Source organism: Pinus tabuliformis, chromosome 8 (assembly GCF_031772625.1).
Source record: "Pinus tabuliformis cultivar Carrire ecotype Pingquan chromosome 8, CPIR1, whole genome shotgun sequence".
Lineage (NCBI taxonomy): Eukaryota > Viridiplantae > Streptophyta > Pinopsida > Pinales > Pinaceae > Pinus > Pinus tabuliformis.
Genome location: NC_142294.1, coordinates 204,457,796 through 204,476,697, shown reverse-complemented (window position 1 = coordinate 204,476,697; position 18,902 = coordinate 204,457,796). Strand labels below are relative to the sequence as shown.

General features: G+C 39.6%; 2 protein-coding genes across 4 annotated transcripts in view; one reads left to right on the top strand and one right to left on the bottom strand.

Annotated features, from left to right (window-relative positions):
- Positions 1–18,902, bottom strand: part of LOC149234834 (Plastid-lipid associated protein PAP / fibrillin family protein) — a 197,822-nt gene that overhangs the window by 91,919 nt on the left and 87,001 nt on the right. For both annotated transcript variants that reach the window (XM_089461248.1, XM_089461249.1), the window contains exon 5: positions 154–345. In XM_089461248.1, the coding sequence (XP_089317374.1) occupies positions 154–345 (192 nt within the window). The remainder of the gene's footprint in view (positions 1–153; positions 346–18,902) is intronic.
- On the top strand, positions 12,830–14,545 carry LOC149234835 (uncharacterized). Of its 2 annotated transcripts, none has more exons than XM_089371958.1 (2): positions 12,830–13,450; positions 13,568–14,545. In XM_089371958.1, exon 2 carries the CDS (start codon positions 13,866–13,868, stop codon positions 14,520–14,522), a length of 657 nt encoding a protein of 218 aa, XP_089228084.1. In that variant the 5' UTR covers positions 12,830–13,450; positions 13,568–13,865; the 3' UTR covers positions 14,523–14,545. The 2 variants fall into 2 exon arrangements, with proteins under 2 accessions (XP_089228084.1, XP_089228083.1); XM_089371957.1 differs by having other exon boundaries at positions 13,209–13,450; positions 13,495–14,545.

Genomic DNA, 18,902 nt, shown 5'->3' with positions numbered 1-18,902 from the left:
GTAAGCATAAAGAAAAAGAGCAGAGCATTTGACATTTGTCAAAGATAAAGAAAAAGTAAATACTAAAAACAATAGAACTAAGGTGCTCCACAATAAGGATTTGTTGCAACACACCAAAATCACCAGAAGTATAGAATTTAAAAATATGCATACCTTGTTCCCTCTGGAAATACGAATGTTCCCAGTGTGCGACAGGTATGTGGTATCCAGCCACCCCTTTGCTTCATCTCCAAGCAATCGAAAAGGAACTGGGTATGGAACCTTAAAAGGCAAAAACTTGAAAGAGAATGCTGCCCTATCAAATTGGAACAGAATGCGATTCCCATCTTTAATGAGAGCAGCTGCCTGGTTGAAAAACATTAGAAGAAATTCCAAATGAAAATTCAGCATAGAAAACATAACAGCTGCAAAATTTTCCAAGGCACCAAGAAGATAGAAACAAAAAGCTCTTCCGGTAGAAAGATGACTGTAGTATTCTAATTTAATCCTTCTTGAGTTTCAGAAATATATTAGTTGCATGTACAATTATTTTTCTAGTATCTTTTAACTGTATTTGATTTTAAGGTACAGAAAAGGTTAGGCAAAGGAGGAGGATCCTAGCTCAAGCATTCAAAATACAAGTGTTCAACAATGTGAGTAACAAAATATTAGAATCAGGAAATTAATGCAAATTCCCAAATTTCACCTCAATGTCGAAGTTCACCAGATCTATTTGCTGTTAACTTTCAGCTTCAGAACTGAATCTGATATATGAATTTACAGCAGCAATATTTCACCTCTTCAGCCCAATTTCACAAGGCAGACAAAGAAAATAAATATCATTCAAGTGTACTTCAATACCACAAAGCTACAGCCCTTGGGGTACACTTTCCAAGTATATAGCAGATCTGAAATGTCCTATACCAGTAGATTACAACAGAAGTAAATCTGTCTACCTATATTCCCAAATATGTGGTAATCACTTGACCAATACAGCTCCATGTTATGTCAAAATCAACATGTTTATTCAAAGTTAAAATCTACTCAATCATGAAGACAGCATATGTTGAAAATCAAATCTGCAAGTACGCAAACTTTAGACAGCTGGAAAACTTCATATCATATATATAGACACACACACACACAGGCACATACCACAGCTTTATCACAATTAATATCCACCAATACAGCTGCATGTTATGCCAAAATCAGCATGTTTATTCAAAGTTAAAATCTACTCAATCATGAAGACAGCATATGTTGAAAATCAAATCTGCAAGTACACAAACTTTAGACAGCTGGAAAACTTCATATCATATGTGTATATATATATATATATATCCCACAGCTTTATCACAATGTTGGCATTGGAAAACCTTAGCCACCAACTCCTAGTAAGAAATCACTCCCAACCAAAGCTGATCACACCACCAAATATCCTCAACAAGCAGTGGGGCCTAGCACACACACTGACAAGCCCTCCTTGGCTTTTCACCAAGCTTGTGACACACAAGCTCTCCACACTACCACTCAACTTCCTTAGGTTTACAAGCTGTAGACATATTGCATCACACAAATACATTGAAAGACAATTGTGGCACCAACTTCCACGTCTACATGTCCATCCTAGAGCTTGAGGGCATCTTCATCTCTTGCATCAACACAAGCATCAAGACCTCCATGGAACATCAAGATTCAAGAAAGGTATCACACCAAGCTCAAGACACATCAAGCTAGGCTTTCCATGATCTTTCCCAGCCTCCATGCATCACATAAGAACAAGGTTGCAATATCATCCAGGGCATTAGTTGTACAAGACACATCAACACTTCCTCTAGTGTTATGTTCTTCTCTAGGATTTACTTGCAAAGCACAAACCCTAGTGTGTTCACAAGAGTTAACCCTAGCATCTCACAAGAGCAAACTCTTCAAGAACATCCAAGATAACTCTCTTCTTCATGTCTTGTATTAGGGTTTACATCACAAACCATGCCATCTTTCTCCCTAGAAGACTTCTCCAATCCAATTACAAAGATAGAATAGAGTGCAATGAATCACGCGAGTACAAGACCAACCCAGTTGTAAATTCCTCTAGATACAAAAAATAAAATAAAATAAAAGTTATGAATTTTTGAAGGAAATAAAAAACTGCCTTTTTATTGTATTTTTTAGCTCATTTCCTTATAGGTTTACGGAAACATCAAGTGTAGGGCACCAACTGGATGCACAATTAAATTTCGCATACAACTAGTACCCAATTTGGATAGTTTTGAGTAGACCCACACTGAAAAAAATTGAAAATACATAAAAATTTCTTTCTAGAAACACATTTTCATTTTTTTTTTGTCGTGGGTCTACTCAAAAGTATGTAGAGTGGTACTTGTTCGATGTAAAATTAATTATGCATCCAATGGGTGCCCTACACTTTACATTTGAGTAAAACTATAAAGAGATAAGCCAAAAATACAATTAAAGAAAGCAATTTTCTTCTTTTAACTCCAAAAGTATTTACCCCTAGAGATGACATCATCATCTTGAATCTTATGGGTTCTTTTAAAGTTGAGTTTGTTAGTACATTTTTTATTGAGGCCCATTTTTTACGTCAAAATTTCCCTAATGTGTCATACTAGGATTTATCCAACCCAATATTATTAGAATCAAACCAAAATTTGTTTAACTAACCTATCCAATTGGTTTTAAGGGGATTTTGATTGAAGCCAACTAATCAAACCATAAATGACCAATTCTATAGGAAATCGACCAATTTTGTACATCATTGTATGACCTCTCATGGGCCATTCACCTAAAAGCTAGAAAATTTCACCTAAGTTCCTCATGATGGAGCTATACTCCACCATGGCACCCCTCCAGACCTGCTCATCTACAACCTCCTTAAAAGTGGAAGGCTCGGACTCTCTAATGCTACTCGACAAGGCCAAATATCTGGAAAATATCGTTGGTGATCTACCATGCCTACAAGTGTCGCTAAGAGCCTCCACATGTTGCTCCTCAGCATCTCTCAAGGTCTATTCAGTCCATTGAGGCCTCCTCTTGGTAGAGCTTGAAGGAACATCTTGCTCCTCCTCCAGATCTACAGGTTGTGTCCCTGCAGTTGGTGTTGTTGGTCCCTACCTGACCTTAGGAAGCTCTCATTCCCGATCCTCTACCATTGCTAGCTCTCTCTAGTGAGACCTCCTAAAGGTTTTTCCCTCATCAACTCTGACATCCCAACTGATCATTACTTTCCTCTATCCTGGAACGTAGACTTAGTAGGATTTTGAGACCTCACAATAGCCCACAAATACACCCCTTTCTGACAAGGGCTTCAGCCTAGTCCTCTTCTCCATGGGAACATGGACATACACTGGACTACCGAAGATGTGCAAATGACTCACATTTGTTGATTTGGGCTAGCATCGGATGTGCTCTAGCCTTGAAAATTGGTGGAGAGGCTTCTAACCAATTTGGGAGATATTAAAATAATTAATATTTTTAATGGAGTCCCTAAGTTTAAATTTAGGGAAAAATAAAATGTGAATGTGAATTAATATAAAACTGAGTTAGAATGGTCCAAAAGTCATGGATCAAGCCAGATCTAATCTTAGTCGTTGATTAGGGACTTAATCTCGATCGTTGAATTGTCAACAAAAAAAGTACAAGAGGAGGCTTGAGGGTCACTTGGAGAACACATCGAGTTGATCAAGAATTCGATTTTCTGGGGCAAGGCTTGCTGAGGAAATCGAAGGAGTAACCAGAGTTGCAGCTGAGGGGCAGTGAATGCAGTATCAAAGAGGCAGAGATAGTACCGGGAGCATCAGCGTAGAAGCTGGGAGAGGGTTGACGCAAAGCTAGCTAGAGGCCATGCAGAAGTAGCTAGAGGCAGCCAGGAGTTGCGCAGAGCCTGAGGAGGGCCAGCATGGGAGAAGCAAAAGCTCCAAAAGCTAACGCAAAGCCCAGAAAGGCTGACGCTAGGCCAGAGAGGCTGATGCTGGTCCAAAGAGGTTGACGCAGACCCTAGAGGTTGACATTGGGAGATTTCGTGGGGCAGATTGGGGCTGATATCTGTCTCCCACTGAGAGGTACTACTGCCGAGGGCATTCTCTGTTGGGTGAGCCATTTCTGGCACCCAGATTGTATTCCAAAACTACTTAATAATAAAACCCTCTGATTGCTGCATTGGTTTTCCCGCATTGGGTTTTTCTGGGGACATTAGTCCAAAAATAACAATGTCACTTGTGTGCTTGTTTTTCCTTCAGTTGATGATTTGTATGTGTTGAGACTATATTTGTATTTATTTTTCAGTATTTACATGGTAAATAACTTGTTAATTAACAGAACGAATAGGAAGAAATAAATTAGAAAGTACAAGAAGGATTTCTAACAGTTAGACTTAGAAATTCCAACATGGTATCAGAGGGTGGTTGTAGATCACAGGATAACCGAGGGCATCAGCTGAGCAGAGCAGAAGCAGCAAAAACAGTTGTTCCGAGTGACAGAAGTAGTTCCTAGCGAAAAAGCAGCAAGGAAGGGATGACGCAGTGCCTGCATCATCAGTTCGAGCCGGGAAGAGGATCAACGCAGTGACAGAAAGGAGCAGACCTGACCTATGAAGTGCCCGGTCATCTTTCTCAGTGAGGAAGGATTGACACCCGTGGCCAGGAGGTGAGGGTTTCGCTGGTGCCAGGATTGCGCAGAGCCTAGAGGCTCTAACCTTCAATTTGCTAGGGCATAGGAGGCTGTGGGTAAGTTGCGGAGTGAAGCTAGTGGGGTACTGTGGTCAGAACAGTACCTAACAGGGCAAGACCAAGCAGGAGGGTGTTGCTACCAAGGATTTCAAGCCAAGAAATCTGGATCAGTGGTGCAACTGCACTAACGATTGGAGTAAGGGCATGTCAACATTGGCAGAGGGGTTTCTAGGAGGGAAATCGAGGTTCAGAGGGAGTCACACCGAGAACTTCCAAGAGGGAATTAGAGAGACTCGAAAGAGTCGAAAGAGGAGCAGCGAAATGGCAATGAATGGGGTAAGAGATCAGGACAGACTGGACAGAGCCTCAAACTTCGTAGTCTGGAAGGCCACAATCTTGTCCATTCTAGACAGGAATCGTCTCAAGCACTTTGCCTTGAACACGATAGTTATCCCAGTTGACCCGGCTGAGAACGAAAAGTACGAGGAGGAAATGGCGAGGGCCAAGAGCATCATCCTTGACGGGGTCAAGGACCATGTAGTAACACATATTGCTGAAAAGGACACGGCAAATGCGATGTATCAGCATACTTCCGTGGAGAGGAAGATGCTACTAGAAAATCAACTGCGGCCATACCAGATGCAGAAGGGAGAACAGATAGACACCTTCCTCGATCAATTGAAGGAGATCGAGATCAGCTGACTTCCATAGGGGCCATGTTGGATAAGGAGATGATGGTGAGGACCGCATTGAACGCAATGTCAGAGGATTGGGAGGTATTTGTCCAGAGCATATTGGGCAGGTCGACCCTTCCAGATTGGGAGGAACTGTGGGCGGCTCTTCGTCAAGAAGAGATCAAAAGGCTAACCAAGGTGGGACGCAGCGACAAGGGGGTTAGAATCAAGAAGGAGGAAGAGGAGGAACCTGCCCTAGCATCTGAGGGAAAGCAGGAGAAACAGAAGAAGGACCTCTCCAAGGTCAAATGCTTCCACTATGGAGAACTAGGTCACTATGTGAGCCAGCGTCCGACGAAGAAGAGCAAGGGAGAGGCATCTGAGACCAAGGTTGTGCCAACAAGGGCGGAGAAAGAAGTGGAGACAAATGATGACTCTACCATGAGTGCTCATACGCCACTTGAGAGGAAGTGGGGAGACATCGAGTTGTAGTTAGACGAACTACAGGCGATGAGAGGAAGGATCCTCCAGGTACCCAACCTCTTGGATTATACCTTGCTATGGGAGCCCCGAAAAGGAGTAGCAGGACTAGCGGATGTCGGTAGAAATGGATGCGTATGGAGCGACAGAGGGAGCCACGGTGCAGGAGGTCTGGGACAGCGTGAGGCAACAGTGCGAGATGCACAGAGTTGTTGCAGCAACACAGAGGTCAGAGAGGGAGCACTTGTCAGTGATAGAGGGAGCTTCAACATCGGGAGTGTTTCTAGCCTGACAGAGATGTCAGAGTTGGGAGATCAGTTACTTACTTCTTAGTAACTGAGTTGCAGTGCAGCAGTTAGCAATGGCAGTGCTATGGGCAGCACGATGAAGCATGATGAGAGGGGTTGCAGTGCAGATGCAGCAGTGGCAGTGGCAGGGCCATGGGCAGCAACACGAATGCAGAGGGAGTTGTTGTACAGATGCAGCAGTGGCTGTGGCAGGGCCATGGGTAGCAGTACATAATGCAGCAACGCAAAGGATGTTGGGAAGCAAGCTTAGCATCAGCACAAGGACTGATGCCGGATGATCAGGGTGATGCTCAATGAGGAGTATTACTAGAGCACAGTCCTCGCTAAGAGGGAGTTTTGATTTGGGGTAGCATCGGATGTGCTCTAGCCTTGAAAATTGGTGGAGAGGCTAAAGCACGTGAGATCTCCAATAACCAGAAATGGTTTGGGCAGAATCTAACTAGTTTGGGAGATATTAAAATAATTAATACTTTTAATGGAGTCCCTAAGTCTAAACTTAGGGAAAAATAAAATATTAATGTGAATTAATATAAAATTGAGTTAGAATGGTCCAAAAGTCATGGATCAAGTCAGATCTAATCTTAGCTATTGATTAGGGACTTAATCTCAGTTGTTGAATGGTCAACGAAAAAAGTATAAGAGGAGGCTTGAGGGTCACTTAGAGAACACATCGAGTTGATCAAGAATTCGATTTTTTGGGGCAGGGCTTGCTGAGGAAATCAAAGGAGTGATCAGAGTTGCAATTGAGGGGCAGTGAATGCAGTAGCAGAGAGGCAGAGATAGTACCGGGAGCATCAGCGTAGAAGCCGGGAGAGGGTTGACGCAGAGCCAACTAGAGGCCATGCAGAAGTAGCTAGAGGCCACGCAGAGGTAGCCAGGAGCTGCGCAGAGCCTGAGGAGGGCCAGCATGGGAGACGCAGAGGCTACAGAAGCTGACGCAGAGCCCAGAGAGTCTAACGCTAGGACAGAGAGGCTGACACTGGGCAGACGCTGGTCCAGAGAGGTTGACGCAGACCCTAGAGGTTAACGCTGGGATATTTCGTGGGGCAGATTCAGGTTGATATTTGTCTCCGACTGAGAGGTACTACTGCCGAGGGCATTCTCTGTTGGGTGAGCCATTTCTGGCACCCAGATTGTATTCTAAAACTACTTAATAATAAAACCCTCACATAGCTGCACTGGTTTTCCCGCATTGGGTTTTTCCAGGGACATTAGTCCAAAAATAACTGTCACTTGTGTGATTTTTTTTCCTTTAGTTGATGATCTATATGTGTTGAGACTATACTCATATTTATTTTTCAGTATTTACATGGTAAATAACTTGTTAATTAACAAAACAAGTAGGAAGAAATAAATCAGAAACTACACGAAAGATTTCTAACAGGTAGACTTAGAAATTCCAACAACATTCAGTTTCACTCTTGTAAACATCTCCTCAGGAGTCACATCCTCCAATGTCTTGTGAGGACTCATGTTCTGCACATAAATAGTTATATCGCAGGCCCACAAAAACATAGCCAATTCCTGGTCATAGATCAATGCTCTTGTTACCTCCATTAAGGTCCTATTCTTCCTCTTGCAACCCTACTGTGCTGAGGATTGTAAGGTACTGTGAGCTCCTTCTTAATCCTTGCTACCCTACAAAAATCCCGGAACTCATTAGAGGTATACTCGCCCCCATTATCTGGTCTCAGCATCTTAATCTTCTTCTTGGTTTGGTTCTCCACAAGAGCGTTGAACTATTGCAACCTACCGAAGACCTCTCCCTTGGTCTTCAGGAAGTAGATCCAAGTCTTCCTAAAAAAATTATCTATGAATGCCACAAAGTACAAAGACCCTATGATCGAATCCATAGACATAGGACCACAAATGTCTAAGTGCACCAAGTCTAGCACTCCCTTAGACCTAGTCTCATTGTGAAGAAATGAAGCCTTGGCTTGCTTTCCAAGTGCACACACTTTACACAATCCTTCCTGCGCCACCCTAATCTCTGGAAAACCTGTAACTATTTTCCATAACATAAGAAGAGCCCTGTAGTGTAGGTTGTTAGTTTTTGTAGCATCAGATGGTGTTTTAGTCTCGACAGTTGTCAGAGAGGCTAAGAAACACTAGGACTCTAGAACCCCAAAAAGGTTTCAAGAAAATCCACCTACAAATGCCTTAATTAAGTTAATTAATCAGTAATTTTTCCTAAGTTTAACTTAGCGAAAATGATTAATTAACAACAATTAATTGAGGAAGGTGAGATTTCTCTAGAAACTCACACGGATCAACTAGGAAATAATCTCATCTATTGACTAAGTTTTAATCTTGGCCATTGGAGTCCCAACTGGAGGTTATAAGAAGAAGTCGATGGGTAGATGGAGGAACACACCAGAGCAGTGAGTTCCTTGGCAGATCGAGAGTTATCCAGCTGCAACGACAGAGAAAGAAAGAAGAGTTTGAGCCAGAAGGGACGCAGATGTGAGAGGGGCAAAGACAGTGAATCCTGTTGACCACTACCGGTCAACTACCCATGCAGTACCCCCCCCCCTTTTTCTTTGCAAAAAGGGGTAGCACCTGATCGACGTGTCCGTGCCATCCTGCAGTCATCAGCAGCTTGATCTTTTTAATTGTAAACCCAGTCTGCATGTATGAATTGTAAATAATCTTAGCAGATCTGAGTCATGTATATAAATTGCCTAGGTGGACCTAACTTTCTAATGATAATCTACGTCCCGGAAGGTTTTTCGTCTCACCGATCTATGATCGTCAGAGTTTTCCTTCAGCCTGACCCCAAAGCCGGGATGCATTTTGTTATTAGAACTTTAGGAGAATCCTAGTGTGTTAATCTGCTAGATTATAGTTGTGTCGCAGAAACTGGGTGATTAATGAGGGTCTATGATAAAGGGGTTTTCCCCCTTAAGATGTAAATTGTAAAAGTCATGATGTAATGTGTCTTGAGGGTTGGAAAATGTTTTAAATCCCCTCATGAGTCCTAGGTGATGTTTCCAAAGGCTTAGTTCGATGATCCATTTAAGAAAATAAATAAAATAATAAAATAAATAAAAATTAAAAAATTAAAAAATGAAATAAATAAAAAAATAATAAAAAATTATAAAATAAAGCAAAAACCCTAAATAATAAAATAATAATATTTTGAGTGAATGCATGCAAAATATTATTTTTAATAATAAGTTAACAATTTCGACGGATGAGATTAAGAGATGTCTTGATCCTCATCGACGGTCGAGATCATTTCGACATAGATCACTCGAACTAGCCGTTGGGATCATTTCCTTTAAGTAGGGTGCTAGGGGTCATTTCAGATCATTGGATCTGTGAGTCGTGTACTGAAGAAGCTCCCTTGTAATCTGTTTCTGGTTAATAAAAGAAGACTTTGGGGTCCAAATCTAGTTGGTGTTACCTCTGGAAGTGCTGTGAGCTAATTTAGTTTCTGCATATTTTATTTTTCAGCCATTAATAATAGCTTATTGTAGAGTATTGTGAGCACAGGTATCTTGTTCACTTGCTAGGGTTTGAATGGTGTTAGGGTTTCTGAAGTAATGGCAGGTATCTCCATTACTTTTTGAGATCTAGCAGCATTTTTGCCCTCTTTACTGATGGTTGTTCTGAGCTGTGCAGAAAACCCTTACCGAAGAAGATTGGTGGGCGTTTGGGGAAGTTCTCGGCTGAACCAGCCAACTCCCACAAGCATTTTTTGCTGAGCCCAGTTGGATTTGATCCTGGGTCTATCATTCAGTTTATTTTTTCCTAATTTGCATGAGCGATTTTCTGAAGTTCTTCATAGTGAAAATCTGAAATTTTTGTTCTTTAAAATACTCTTGTTCTTATTGCTGAATCTGGCTGTTAAGGGGCCAAAATCTGTAAATTAATCAAGCTGATCTAGGGTTTCAATTTTTGCTCTATACACAGATTTAAAATTAGGGTTTTATTTTTCCTCTTTTATTGCAGCTGCCCAGCCAACAAGTGCAAAAGGTCTAAATCGAAATTGCTCCAGCGTGCTCAGTACCTATGGCTTGAAATATTCAATCATGAAGACATTCTAAAATGGCAAAGACAAACCCTAAGTACTTGATACAGTTCTGAGCCGGCTTGCAGTGTAGCATTGTTGACTGTCTGAAACCTCATATAAATCTCTGTCCTGAGGCACTATAATAAGGTTTTATGGCATCAAGCTTCATGCATCATTCTACACAGGCAGTAATTCTACATGTTTGACGTGAGGAGGAATCAGGTCCAGATTCTTACTGTATATGCCTGAAAGCATACAAGGTGATACATACGGGCCCAACAGCTGGGTAGTATTACGGCTGAGCCGTTCTCTGTCCGCCGTCAGAGAATATACACAAGCAAACTGTTAAAAAAAATTGCGTTTTTTGGGCCATACAAACAAAACACACTCACACCCATCTCCAAGTGTTTTCCCTCCTGTTCGATTGCCAAGAGCCTGAACGCATACGCTGGCCAGCTGCTCGAAGCTGCAAATTGGAGAACGCAGCAAAGCTCTCGCTCTCAGACACGAAGGAGGCACCAGAGACACTGTAATGACCCATCGTTAAAATAGAGAGCACGAGAATATTAGCATGCATACGATGCATGCATATGATAGCTACATATGCATGTATCGCATGCACTGCACTATTAACTATATTCTAAGTTACCTAAAATATTAAATATCCTAACTCACCCCTTCATATAGAAAAGTCGCATTTAACCATCAGCACATATTTCTTAATGCCTCATGATTAATGAGTGCTCACCAATGATATTAAGTTTAAAAGTATAAAGTAAAAGAAAAGGGTTATAAAGAAAATAAATGTAAGGAATTATGTAAAGCCTTAAAATCAGGTTATATAATTATCTATTTAAGAAATTTAAAATAAAGTATATGAATGAATTATAAAAGGGATAATCTAAGTCAAAATAAAGCATAGGACAAATAATTAAGCATATGACTTAAGACTTTAATTAAACATATAAAAAGTATAGTCAAAGTGAAATGGCACATGTTAAAATATCTTGAGGATGAAATTCGATTTTGCATGTTAAGAGGTGTCATTGAGAAAGAAGCGGTGGGCTCATAGGTGGAGGGAGCAACCACCGTCATTAAAGGGTATATAAGGAGAGGTCGAGGGCAGAGAAGGGGGGGGTTCTTGCCCTGTGAGTGTATTCGCTGTGAGGGTATTTGCTGGGAGTAGAAAGGAAAATGATGCGGATGCCATAGGAGGAGGAAGGTGCTGTTGGAGGAGGAAGGAGAGGAAAATTACACATACTGGTATGTGAGCCTTACTTGTTTTGAAGTTTCTGGGCACGGGGGAACGGTATGCATCAGTTGAGAAGCATACTGGGTCGAGTATCTAGGTATACTCGATTTGGCTGGGTGGTTTTGGTTATTCGGTAATGAGAAAGCGGGAGCAGTTTTGAAGCACCCTCACCGCAACAGCAATAGCAGGCCAGGTAAGTATTTCTACAAATCAATAATGGCTCTTTAATTAGCTAGGTCACTACATATGGTATCAGAGCGTTCGTTCAAACCCTGCGACCTAAGAGGCCCTACGCAATTTTGTGGTTGCTTCGATTCACTGCCCAACATGTCTCAGTATTCCCTGCGAGGACGATGAACGGCAAAAACGGAAAGCTGAAGTGGCTGTCGTGGAATGCTTGAAACCCTGGAAAATCTTGTTCGTGACCGTCTTCATTCGGAGGCAGTATACGCGACTTTCGGAGCCAATTCCTCAATAACAAGGTATTTGGAATTTGAGCTATATTTGGTCGGAGGGGCGAAGCAGATTCGGACTTGGTACGGTTGCTTTGAAATATGGCCAGAATTAGTGTAGTTCAAGTATTATTTTTTCGCTTTTCTGCGGCCACAAGCGGTGCATTTGACGGGAATTAGGGTAAAAACCCAGTGAAAATTGTCTCGTTTTGCCTTTCAAGGATGCGACAACGTTTAGCAGGCCGCAGCAGCGTTTGTGCGCCGTATTCTTCTATATTCGGAGGTGCTGTGTGGTGAATAATCTCTGGATTTTAAGTTCCACGCGTTCAGAGTTAAAAAAAAAACGTTTAGCAGGCCGCAGCAGCCTTTGTGCGCCGTATTCTTCTATATTCGGAGGTGCTGTGTGGTGAATAATCTCTGGATTTTAAGTTCCACGCGTTCAGAGTTTAAAAAAAAAAAAGACTCTATTCGGAATTATTCTCGAACGGGAATTCTATTGAAATTTCAGAGTTGACGCTGCGAAAATTGATTCGGAAATTCGCAAGGGATGCCAATAGGAGGGTTTGACTTGTATGCAAGATGAACACGTGGTGATTTTGGGCCGAGATTTTGTTATTTTCATAAAGGTTTTCTTTGTGAGGAATCCGTGAAAAAAATTTCCTGCATAGGAAAGTTCACCATTCGCGGATGTTGTTGCCTCGGTCTAGGGGATGCTTGCGACGACAAGACACAGTAATTGAATTTGTTGCTTGCTTAGAAGTCAACACATTTGAAAAATACTTCAAATAAAGGATAGAAGCTTTGAGAAGCGGAGCACATCCGCTATTTCTGGCTTCTGTATGTCTTTAAAGGCATCGAACAACTTCAATGGCTGCTGGTCCCACAGACGGAGATTCTGAAAGCTTTAGTGACAGGCGTCCTTTACTCATGGAGCATATGTCTAGTTATCAGGTCAAGAGCATGTTGTTATAGATGTAAATTCAGGTAGCTCCGCGGTTTCAGTGACTCCGCAAGGTGAAGTGGCAACTGCCGTGGATGCACAGGAAGGGGTACCATCGACAAGCAGACAAGCAACATCTCGACTGCCTCCTTCATCTGCGTCATTGAGAAGCAGCTCCTTTTCCAGACCTGCTGACTTACGAAACTATGGCCGCCAGCAACGAGCGAGCCCATTGAATTCAGGACTTTGGATTTCAATTGAACTTACCATAACAGTTAGTCAGATAGTGGCTTCCATTATTGTTTTATCACTCTCAAGAAATGAGAATCCTCGGGCCCCATTATTTGTTTGGGTCGTGGGTTATGCTACAGGGTGTCTTGCCACACTTCCTCTTTTGTATTGGCGAAACACACACATGCCTTTTTTCTCGCTGTACTTGAACGGCAGCTGAATAAGATACGTTTTTCAACTCAAGTGCGGGGAGGATTTTACAATATTAATTACGCTTTAAATTTCGATTTTGGCGTCTGCTGAGACACGGAGAAAATCCAATCGCTGACCAATTGATCTACTATATTGTAATTACTCGACCGTCAGCTGAGAATTAAGTCTTCTGAATTTTGATGGGCGTTCGACTTGGATGTCTGAGTTTGATCCAATTTGAGGTTATTGAATTATGATTCTTTGCATTCAATGGATATGCCTACAGAGCATAAATGACAGACCGAGCAGCTCCTCGGGCATCTCCACTCAAGCGTATTCTGGTACAATGTTCTCCTCAGGTTAAGGAATATGGATGCTGTGTGGCAAAAGAGTTCCACAAGTTGAGCGTGATATGTGTCTAGAGGAGTTCCTGGCATTGAAGACTTGTATGCAGAATGTGTTAAAGAGCAAGCGTTAATTAGCATTTTGATTCCAAAGATCTAGAATTCAAGAATGTGGAGGCAATCTCTCTTTTTATCATGATTAAGTGGCTCTCAATTCTAATCTAGAGTATGCTATCCAAGACTAAACTTCATTATTAACTCAAGAGCTATAGGAGTCGGTTTTACTGTTATTTCGAAGAAACCAGCTCAAGACATGTTTCGACCACATAGTGGGTCAAGCTCTCGGTCCAGACCCGCTTTAGCTGGGTCTGGTGCTTTATCTCATGTTTATGTTCAAAATCCACCATTGAGATGTAACGTTCCTGGTGTTTTGGGTTTGCACTACGATGATGGTAATAAGTTACTGCTTGCTTCAACATCAAATCAGATATTTCCATGGCAAGCAAATCAGTTTACATCTGAGGGTATTCCAAATGTTGTTACAATAAATGAAGGACCTGTTTTATCTATTAGATATTCTTTGGATGGAAAAATTATAGGTGTACAGCGATCTCAACAAGAAGTTGAATTTATCAATCGAGAAACATCCAAAGTATTCAATCTACGGTGCAAGGTTGAAACTGAGTGTATACTGGGCTTCTTTTGGACGGACTGCCCAACATGTGATATAGTACTTGTAAAGACGAATGGACTTGATCTATATTCATTGCAAGTTCAGTTAAATAGTCTTAAGTTTGTGGAGACAAGACGATTCAATGTCAGCTGGTATGTGTACACACATGAGAGTCGGTTGGTTCTTCTTGCATCTGGAATGCAGTGCAAGACTTTGACTGGATTTCAGCAATTTCAAAATATGAAGAATTTAAAGAAACAGCAGAGCAGAATGATTCTGTCACTGAGGATGGCTTGAAAGATGAAACAATAGAGAGACTTAGCAGGGTAAATGGCACCGAGTTGAAGATCCTCTGTTTGCTCCTGGATTCATTTTATCAACTAAAGTTTGGCAAAGGTTAGTACAGTATTCAAACTTGTGTTATTTTTTTTTTATCAGAAAATTGCTTTCCTTCCGAGCATTTTGATAAATTAAATGGAGTTAGTGATTTAGTTTGTGCAGCATGTTAATTTACATGATAGAACTAGAAAGAATTGCTCAATGTTCTCTTTTTCGTTATTTGGGTTGCATTTCCTTATTCGACATATATACCTCTTACAATTGATTATTTAGCATTTGAAAGGGCAGATTGATAGAGATTGGCACATTCGTCATTTGTGCATTTAGGACAGTTCTGGGCACATTCGTCATTTGTAAACTTACTGTTGTCATAATTGATTTTCTGCTGTCATCACAGTTGGATCACTACTCATTGATAACTTAGGAACTTAAGTATCATAGATACTTCCATTGATTCATAATGTTTACATTGTTTAACATTGGAGAAGTCCTTCGTATGATAAGAGTACTAATCCTGAGTTTCAAAACTCGTAATCTTGCACTCGAACAAACTTGCTCACAAAGCATTTGAAACACCAAACTCTAATCTCATAATCTTGTTGAGTGCTTTAAGTTACATTCACTTGTCTTTGGGAGATCGGATTGGCAAAATTAAATAATATTGTTAAAAATCTCTTAAATAATTGGTGATCTGTAAATATCATAGAGCCTTGGTTTATCGAGAAATCTGATTGGCAATAGCTGTGATTTAATTACAACATTGGGATTGTGATAATCGACTTGTTGAACAAAGAATTTAATAGCCAGGAAACTTGCTAAATCTAAACAAGTAATTGGCATTGTCTTGTTGTAGATAAGTGCTCTATTTATCATTAAACTTGTGGACAATATCTATTTCCTTGTTCAACAGGAACTTGTAGAACAATCTCTGTATCTCTTAATTATTATGGTTTACTTTTGGTGGTTTATTGAGAGATGTTTTGTTGGTCTTTGGACCTGAATTTAACAAACTTGTTTTCTTCATCATCATTAAGAATAGAATGCCAGTCATTGTCATAGTTGCACTTTTAACTTTGAATCTTTCAAATTTGTTCATGAATTTTACAAAGTCGAAATTTTGTTTCCTTAGTTCCTTACTGGTTTTCATCACTATCTTTTCAACTTTGTAAATGAGTGAATTGCTTTAGATTTGAGGAGAGGTTATAAGTCTCTTAAACTTAATGTAGCCATAACCAAGTTTTAGTTATAAGTGACATGTAAGCCTTTTGAGTTGCAGTTGCAGATCAATGAACAACCCCTTTATACATTTATCAGTTGCAGTTGAGTGGATCATATGACATTTTCCAGTTTGACCATATCTTGTGCAGAAATTCATCCTGTAATCTAGAATCTGGATGACCTTCATTTCATCTCTAGTATACAGTTATCATATTTTATAAATTTTAATAATACCATACTATTTCCTTTTATCATTTGGATCATAAAAATACAAGTACTTGAAATCCCTTATGCAACACAACTTGGAGTGGAATGGCTTGATTTCATTGAACAAAATAGTAACATTCTGTCTCCTAGTATTCTTGATGCAAAGATCCCATTTAGATGCTGTTGATAGTCTCACTCCTCTGAAGACATTGGAATGTTGTGCAAAACTGTTTCTATGATATTTTAATTGCAAAGGGTAACAAATTATTCTGTAGTGTCAGCATTGCAGCTATCCTTAATGATCTGGGTAACAGGGATTTACATCCCTGACTGTTGTGTCTGGAAACCGATTAGAAGGTGTTAAAATTTGAAGTGTTTTTTTTTTAAGGTACCCCCTTTCAAGCTGTGTTTTGCTATTATGTGGAAAGGTTAAATACTGACTTGAAGATAATGTGCATGAGTTCATACTCTAGTCTCTTAAGTTGGGCAGATTTTCATATATCTTATGTGAAGTACTATACTGTCTTTAGTTTCTCTACTTGCAAGAAAATGAATGCGATCCCTTAAAAATATAGCAAGCATTGACAATCAGGAATGATGAGTGGTTGTATTGAATGACCTTGTCAAGATAAATCGTTATAGTGTTTCAATCTTGGTAGTGAAAGGTATGATCAGTCTGTTAAATATTACCTATAAAGTAGTTAAATTTGAGTCTGACAACTTTCCAATTCATTGAAGGAAAATCAAATCCATGTGGACTGTACAGTTAATATTCTTTGCCATATAAGTTTTGTGAGTAAAGCATGCACTATTGCATTAGTTGGTGCTGCAATGGGAATTGAACCAGAGGCCTCTACTATTGGCACAACTCCCTAAATTACTGAGTGGACTCTGTGAAAGTGGAACTGGAAAACGTTTTCTCTATATAACATAAATGTTATTTTAATATTTACAATTTTGCATAAACTTAGGTTCCTCTGCAACAAATTTAACAAGCATTTCTACTGTAAATGCTACTTTGCGTTAATGTTATGCTCTTCTTAACTTTTGATATTGCTCTGTGTCACGCCACCAAAGTTTTCATAAGTAGTGATAAAAGTAAAATAAAATGCTAGTTATCAAATGTATTTTCTACAAGTCAAGGTAAATTTAAATGAACTCAAGTCCAAGTTTTGCTTTGGTTTACTTCATATCTGCACAAGGCAGGCCGCAGGATAACCTAACTAATCTTGTATGCCAAAATTAATTTTATCGAGAATTATTAGCTGGCTAGCAATTCGATCTCATATTTTATGTTAATTGTCTCATGGGATTGTAGTTGTTCTCTTGTATTCTTCTTTCTTTCCTCTTCTGTGATGTGATATTTGGTTCACGTTTCTGGTGGATCGTGTTGTATTTTGCTTAATATCTTCTGATTAGCGTTGGGCATCCCTACAGACTAGTATCACTGATTACACTTTCTAATCCCATTGACCTTTATCCTGGGCATTTTTTTTTAACATAATAAAAATAACTTCATCTTTTATGGTTGCATTCTCTAGTTTTGTAGTGGATGAACTCTGTTTTAAGAAGGAATCCTGAATCTCTTTTTGAATTGTTCAGAGCAATCCGTTTAGTTTTCTATTCAGTAATGTTTCGATTGAAGCTTCTCTTTTTCGAGTGCAGTAATTGACATGTCATATGAATTTGTTGGACTTTTTGAATGTTATTTTCAACCATCTTTGCTTGAGGAGAATAACACCTGAGATCTTTTAGTTGATTCTGCAATTGTGTCAGTAATGTTTCAACTTTCAAGGCTCTTTTTCTTGTGCAGTAAGCTTGATGTAATCTAAACCTTGCTGGAATTGCTAGAGATCATTTTATATCATTTTTGCTTGACAAGAATAAATCTGTGGTCACTCAGCTTTTAGTATATTCTGCATTGGTCTATTTCTCAGTTTATAAAAAAAAAAAAAAAATTTACACTCATCTCTGATGAGCACAAGGCACACAAATATTGAGATTGGATTAAGTCTATGTGCTATAGTAAGTCAAGGTGATAATTGTAGTTTTGATTTCTACCCGAATTCTGCAGTTACCTCTGTGAATTGCTTATACCTGGAAACCTTTTTCTTTTAATATATGGTTATGCCACTTAGCTTTTATCTAAAAATCTGTTGGAAATTAGATTCATCTTCTATCAAGCGGAAATGTCCTTGAAAATTAGACATGTTCTTTACCTATCTTATTTTGGATCATGTTGAAAACATTTAAGGTGAATGTAACTTCATTAGGGGAATATTTTAATTTGATTTAAGTTTGTCAACATTTTCATTTCCCTGATATTTTACGAGTTTCCTAAGTCCTTACAATCCCTGGGTGATGTAAGCACCTACATGATATTTGCAACATTGTATGATATACTTGAAATTATTCAAAAGACATAGATTTAAAGCAGAGGCTACTTAAAGCTGTGAATTCCTTGATGATATGATATGGACTCCTTGATGCTGTGAATTCCTTGAGGATATGGACTTCCTGACGATGATAATATGGACGAGATTAACTCCTTGAAGAGTTGAACAAAAGGAGTTGACATATTCTCTAGAGATAAGTACCTTCTTGAATATTTTGATGTTATTCGCTTGTATTGGTATACTTTGCTTGGATGGATTCGTTTTTATTATTATTTATGCTCCTATGACAAACAATGGGTAATGATGTTTATATTCTTACAATCTTCTAGATATTCATTTTAATGTTTAGTCATCCTCCTTTATAATTACCAGGGGACTCACTCCTCTGTACCTGTCAACAGCGTAGATATTTCTCTTTGACTTCTCGACATAGGAGATGTATTTGAGTTTGTATAAATTATCCTATGAGACCTTTCTTCAAGTTGTATGAAAACTCCTGTAGGTGTTCTCTTGATAG